At 51.1% G+C, this 6044-nt stretch overlaps 1 protein-coding gene across 1 annotated transcript in view; it reads left to right on the forward strand.

Moving 5' to 3' along the window:
- Window positions 1-1072, forward strand: part of LOC114600186 (1-phosphatidylinositol 4,5-bisphosphate phosphodiesterase gamma-1-like) — a 75117-nt gene extending 74045 nt beyond the window's left edge. Inside the window, exon 31 of the mRNA XM_028736024.2 lies at window positions 689-1072. Coding sequence (XP_028591857.2) covers window positions 689-740 — 52 coding nt within the window. The 3' untranslated portion in view covers window positions 741-1072. The remainder of the gene's footprint in view (window positions 1-688) is intronic.
- Window positions 1073-6044: the final 4972 nt, after the last annotated feature.

Genomic DNA, 6044 nt, shown 5'->3' on the forward strand with positions numbered 1-6044 from the left:
CCTCTGACATTCCCGGGAAAGGTACCAGTAAGGGTAGAATCAGTTCAGCCCTGGCTTGCTCATATTTTGCGCAGTGCAACAAAATATGTTTTATGGAATCGATGTCTTGAGCACACGAGCAAAGTCTGTCCTGGTAGAGAATTCCTCTCAACCTGCCATCCAACACTGCAGAAGGAAAGACATTTAGTCTGGCTTTGGCGAAAAGCCTTCGATAGTTTGATACTGTCAGGTTTTTAATGTAAGATGTTAACTTAAAGACATACCCATATTGTACTCCTACTGCCAGCGGACTACAGACTGCGCGTGATCGAGATTGCAAGTCACTGTGTGCATTATCCCATAATCTTTGCTTTAATATCTTTTGGGTGCCTTCATAACCCAGGTAATACAGTTGGGGGGGGGGGTGACAGACCAATAGAGGTGGCTTTTCTAGCCATGGTTTTCTGCCATTTGCTGACAAACTCCTCATTGGTCAGGTGTTGGTACAAACCCTTCCCTAGATCAAACACTGAAATCCTGAGCCAATGTTTTAGGGCAGCCCACCACGCTTTAGTTGAAATTGGGCATTCACCAGCTTCTAACAGAAGTATGGAGTTGGGGACACAGCAGAGATCGTGGAAATTTTGCCTGAAAGCCATCTAGCTTAGGCAGGTCCCCATTATCACTCTCCTTGTTTTCCCCAACGCAGGTTGATGGAGAAGAAGAAGCGAGACCGGCAGCTGGCCAACAAGCGGAACTGAAGCAAGGCCAGCGTCCCTGGCTCGCCCGTGCCACTCGCAGCCTCTTCCTTCTCCCCACCAAGCCCCAAAATGGCCTTTCCCACCAGCCACTGCCTAGACACTTCTCTGCTGCCCCAAGTCCCAGCTGGCTGGTTTCCTGGTGCCGGGCGGGCAGAGGCTGAGGCCGCCACAGCAAGAGCGCCCCCCAGGGGTGATGGGAAGCAGGAATCTGAGGGGACTGACCACCTGCGGGGATGGAAACCCCCCAAGTTCCCGCAGGCCCCATTACGGACGTCGGACGTGGGCCTTGTCGAAAAGTTTGCTTGAGCTTAATTTTAACCCGTAGCGAAGGAGCTGGGCTTTTTATTACTTTTAATTTAATCATTCCACCCCCCACCCCCCGCTTAATCCTGGCCGCTTTATGGTCGCAGCTTGGAAGAAGTCCCTGGTGTCACTTTGCAGGACAGTTCCCACACCTAACCCCGCACATTTCAAACCTACAGAGGCCAAAAACCTGGAGTAGTAGAATCTGGGACAGAGGAAATTACGGCTGGATGCAGAGGACTTGCAAAAGGAAGCTGAGAAAAATAGATCCCGTGGGGTGATAGTTAGACATCAAAGGTTAATGAGCAGGAGGATCAGTTGGTGGGGGCAGGAACAAGATTCACCCCCCCCCCCGAGAGGCATATTGCGATGTGCCTCACAGCGAGCGAGCTCCTCTCCATCCTTAAGCACAAAAGTTCTCTGACCGCAAACCTTGCTGTCATGATGGCTGCACTCTGTCTCGGAGGCAGTGGTCTCCTGAGTACCGGTTGCTGGAAGCCACAAGAGGGGAAGAATACAGGTCTTGTGTTCGAATCCTGCTTGCGGGTTTCAAACAAGGGGCGTCTATCTGGCTGGCCACCGTGAGAACGGGATGGCTGGACCAGATGGGCCGTTGGCCTGATCCTGGATAGATCTCGTTTATTTTGAGGGGGCTTATTCCCATTCAGCGTGCACAGCACAGAATACGGCGGCCGTGGTATATTTATTTATTTATTGCTGGAAGGGAGGAAGTTCCCATGCTCCCGCTGCCTTTCAGTCGAGAATATCCCCCCAGTGTTTCCTGTTGTTGCAGAGAGTAGGCTCTCTCCTGCTGTATCTCGGACACCAGGAAGGGAGTTGGCCCAGGGACTGCGATCGTGGCTTTGCACCATCTGGCCTTGATAGCCTGGCTGCCTTATTAGTGTCTTCAAATGGAAGTAGGGAAAGGGCCTGCAGGCACTGGGGGGAGAAGCAAGCCCTGAGAAATGTCATTTGTTTGAGAAGGAACCTCTGAATTCGCCACCATTTTTACTTTAGCTGTCGGCAGACTCCTGTAATTTCTTTCGCTGGGGGCTTAGCACACCACAGGGCAAGCCATGGTAGGAACAGACATGTGGTAGGAGACCCCCACCCTACCCCCAGCTGTCTCTTTTACATTCATACTGGCCGAGAGAGAGAGAGGGAAGCTATGGAGCACATCAGTAAATCATAGTAAAAATACTGCCCCACATTTTTGGTGGTGGGTCGAATTGAAAACTTCCCTTCCTCTGTTCGGAAGGAGTCCCCAAACCAGAGCTTTCCAAACTTTGCACGTCGGTGGCACACTTTTTAGACATGCATCATTTTGCGACACACTAATTCAATTTTTTAGCAAGCCTAAACTAACCCCTTTCCAACACCGGGAGCAGTCGTGCGACATCTATACCTATGTATAGGGAAGTTTTTAATGTTTGAAGTTTTATTCCTTTTTTAGTCCTCTGCTGGGAGCCACCCAGAGTGGCTGGGGAGACCCGGCCGGATGGGCGGGGTATAAATAATAAAATTATTATTATCATTACACACTGCAGCCAGCACACTAACGTGTTGCGACACACCCTTTGGAAAGCTCTGCCATAAACGTTTGCATTTTGAGAATCTGTGTTTCAGAGGAGATGTCCAATGTCTTGCCCCTGTCCCTTAGCAGGATGGCAAGCCAAGACGTCACCATTCACCTTAGTGAGTTCTTCCTTCTTTCCCAGGGAAAGAATCCCAGGGATTCTGCAGTAGAATCACGTACACCGATAAAGCAAACCCCAACGGCTGTGTCCTTCCTACCAATTGCAGAATTTGGGCCGTTTTAGAAGCATAACCCAGGGCCTGATGCTGGGGGGGTGGAATTCTGCCAAAAGTCTACACGCACTGGAATTGAGCCCACGAGCAAGTGACTCCCCCAAATCATTGTGGCTTATAGTGGCAGCTCCCAACTCACAGGCTTCATGGGAACGCAGAAAGCTCCTGCTGCTACTATGAGGCCTGTTTGAGTGACGAGATGGTCTTAGGAGAGGTTCTGGTGAAGTTTTATTGATGGGGAAAGTTGGCCTGTACGCAGAAATGGAAAGCTTTGCGCAGAAAGTCCAAATGTACAGGTAGCGAAATAAGTCCGAATTGGCAGAGTTAAGTTTGCGAAAAGGGCTGAAGCCACAGGGAAATCGCTGCTGCCCAAACCAGGTTGAGAGGAGTGGGACATGTCTGCGGGAGTCCTCCTCGCCCAGTGATGTTTGTGCAGGAAAGTTGTGGCCTGTAGGGAAGAGGGAAGGTGAAGGTGGCTGTGAGAAGCTGGCAAGGAGAGCGAAGAAGAGACCAGGAAGATCCCAAGTACCAGATTTATTGGTGGGGTGGGTAGTTGCATTCTGCCAAACGCTTGCTGTTTGAGCTATCTTTGCAGCCCGTTCCTTTGCTGTGGTGTGAGGGATGTCCTGAGCTCTTTAAAAAGGGTCTGGTGGAGAGGTGGGGGCATTTTAGGACCTCGCAGGACCATGCAGAAATGACCACCACGAAGCACTGATAGGGCCTGGAGCTGCGGGGTGCAAAAAAAGAAGCTTGGAGAGAAGAGCAGAATTGTCTTCCTTCAGATAAGTGGGTGCCAAAGCTAGAGAGAAGCAGCTGCGAGGAACTCTGCACAAGCCACACCCCAGAATATTTTGTCACAAGCAGGCTGAGGATTCCAACTTTGGCTGTTTAAAGAGAAAACGGAACATGCATTCCAAAGCAAGGATAAGCATTGACATGCTGGGGAAATCTCTCTCGGCTGCTGGAAAAGGGCCGGAGGCGAAATGCAGCAAGCCAGAGACTTAATGCGACTTCAACCTTGCAGATTTACCCTGCAGGTGTTGAGAAGGGCGGCGGTTCCATGCCTGGAATGCTTGCTCCTCCTTCCTCCCCATCTTGGCTCCTTCCTTCCATGGGCACAGATCAGAGCTATGGCAGAAGGTCCTTTAAAAGAGCATTAGGCAAAATTATGGAGGGCTATTGATGGCTGCTATGGGACGCGGGTGGCGCTGTGGGTAAAAGCCTCAGTGCCTAGGGCTTGCCGATCGAAAGGTCGGCGGTTCGAATCCCCGTGGCGGGGTGCGCTCCCCTTGCTCGGTCCCAGTGCCTGCCAACCTAGCAGTTCGAAAGCACCCCCGGGTGCAAGTAGATAAATAGGGACCGCTTACTAGCGGGAAGGTAAATGGCGTTTTCAGTGTGTGGCTCTGGCTCGCCAGAGCAGCGATGTCACGCTGGCCACATGACCCGGAAGTGTCTCCGGACAGCGCTGGCCTCCGGCCTCTTGAGTGAGATGGGCGCACAACCCTAGAGTCTGTCAAGACTGGCCCGTACGGGCAGGGGTACCTTTACCTTTACCTATTGATGGCTGCTGGCCATGATGGTTCTGGTCTGCCTCTGCGGTCAGAGCCAGAAATGCTTCCGAAGACCAGTTTCTGCGATCTCACAGGAGGGGAGAGAGCTCTTGTGATCGAATCCTGCTCATTTGTTGGGCCACTATGAGAACAGGATGCTGTGCTAGGTGAGACCTTGGCCTGATCCAGAATGGAAATGCTTGTGTTCTCTCATTCGGGCCACCAGAATAGCATTGCTTTAACTCCCTTTTTCACTTACTTTGGCCAGAGAAGGGCAGGGAGAGAGATCTTGTACCACAACAACCACATTTAAAACCCTGTTGTCTCAAAGCAGGCAATAGGTTCTGCCCCCTGCAGGGAACCAAACTTGAATCCCTTTGCCTAGCCCTGCCTTGAAAGCAAGGGTGTGGTGCTTCCTACTCGTGCGTAACCTCCCCTATGGATTCATAGTCCAGCCCCCTACAATGTAGGAACCTTTTGCCCAGCGAAAGGGGCTCAAAAGAGAATGGTCAGTGCTGTAAGTTTGCAAGATGACGACTTGGGCAGCTGGCTGGCTGGGCCTCTGCAGTAGCTGCCGGTCAAGGGAATTTGGGTTAACTGTGATACTGACCCTTTGCATGTTCACATCATCAAAAGCAGATTCTTCCGACTAATTTCAAAACCTAGTATCAGTGGTTGTCTCTTTTGTAATTTTCACGGGGCTCGAGAGAGGGCACAAGCGAACCTCACCTTGGCCAGAGCCATGAGTTCCAGTTTACCTACCATCCATGCCTTTGAACCTGGAGACTTCCTAGCTCTTCAGTACCACGGTTGCCGGACGGGCTGCAGACCACATGGGGCGATGGAGGAAAAGGCTTGAGGGAGCAGGTGAAGTTTCTGAGCACGACTCAGTCTCAGTGTGCAGGTAGAATCCACCTCCCAGTCAGAAGAACCCAACTCAGAAGCTTCTTTTGCGGGAGGGTTGCTTACGCAGGGTGGGGAGATTCGCCCCGACCAAGAGGGGAGGGCACAACAAGCACAAGAGTGCCAGCAAATACAGCAGCACTGTTGCAAGGAGACGTCCCTTCCAGTTCCACTCTGGGGAGGGACCCATGTACCCTTTGTATGAAAATAAAATCTATTTAGCCAGTATTTATACAGAAAAGTGCTTTGCCTGTCTGGCTTCTTTCCTCTTCCTGTCAAGGGTGCGGTTGTGCTTTCAACTTCACAAACATCCACTTGGCTGCCGAAGCCTCAGGATTCTTGCACTGGCAAAAACACCTGGCCTCATTCAGCCTACAAATTTGTGACCATCTGACACAAGTCAGCCATTGGCTCCATCGCTTGTTTTATCTGTCTCATTCTCTCTCTTGCACAAACAGGTGACTAGCCTCCCCTTCCACCAGCTGAGGAGCCAATTTTTCTGTCCCTCCCATCAGCCCACCGATTTTGGCAGTGGCAAAGGGGTGGGGAAAGGAACGCATAGAAACAAAACGTGTGTATAGTCAAACACCCTGTTGGGGCTGGTCCTTCTCAAATTGCCAGAATGATCCTTTGATGAGGATTGAAGAGGTGATAAATCCCCACAAGGGATGAGCATCAAATCTTATGCTTTCAGCCCTACGCAGAATTGGGGTATGTGTAAATAAACTTCCACGCCACT

The sequence above is a fragment of the Podarcis muralis genome, chromosome 8 (genome assembly GCF_964188315.1).
Source record: "Podarcis muralis chromosome 8, rPodMur119.hap1.1, whole genome shotgun sequence".
In the NCBI taxonomy this organism is placed as follows: Eukaryota; Metazoa; Chordata; class Lepidosauria; order Squamata; family Lacertidae; genus Podarcis; species Podarcis muralis.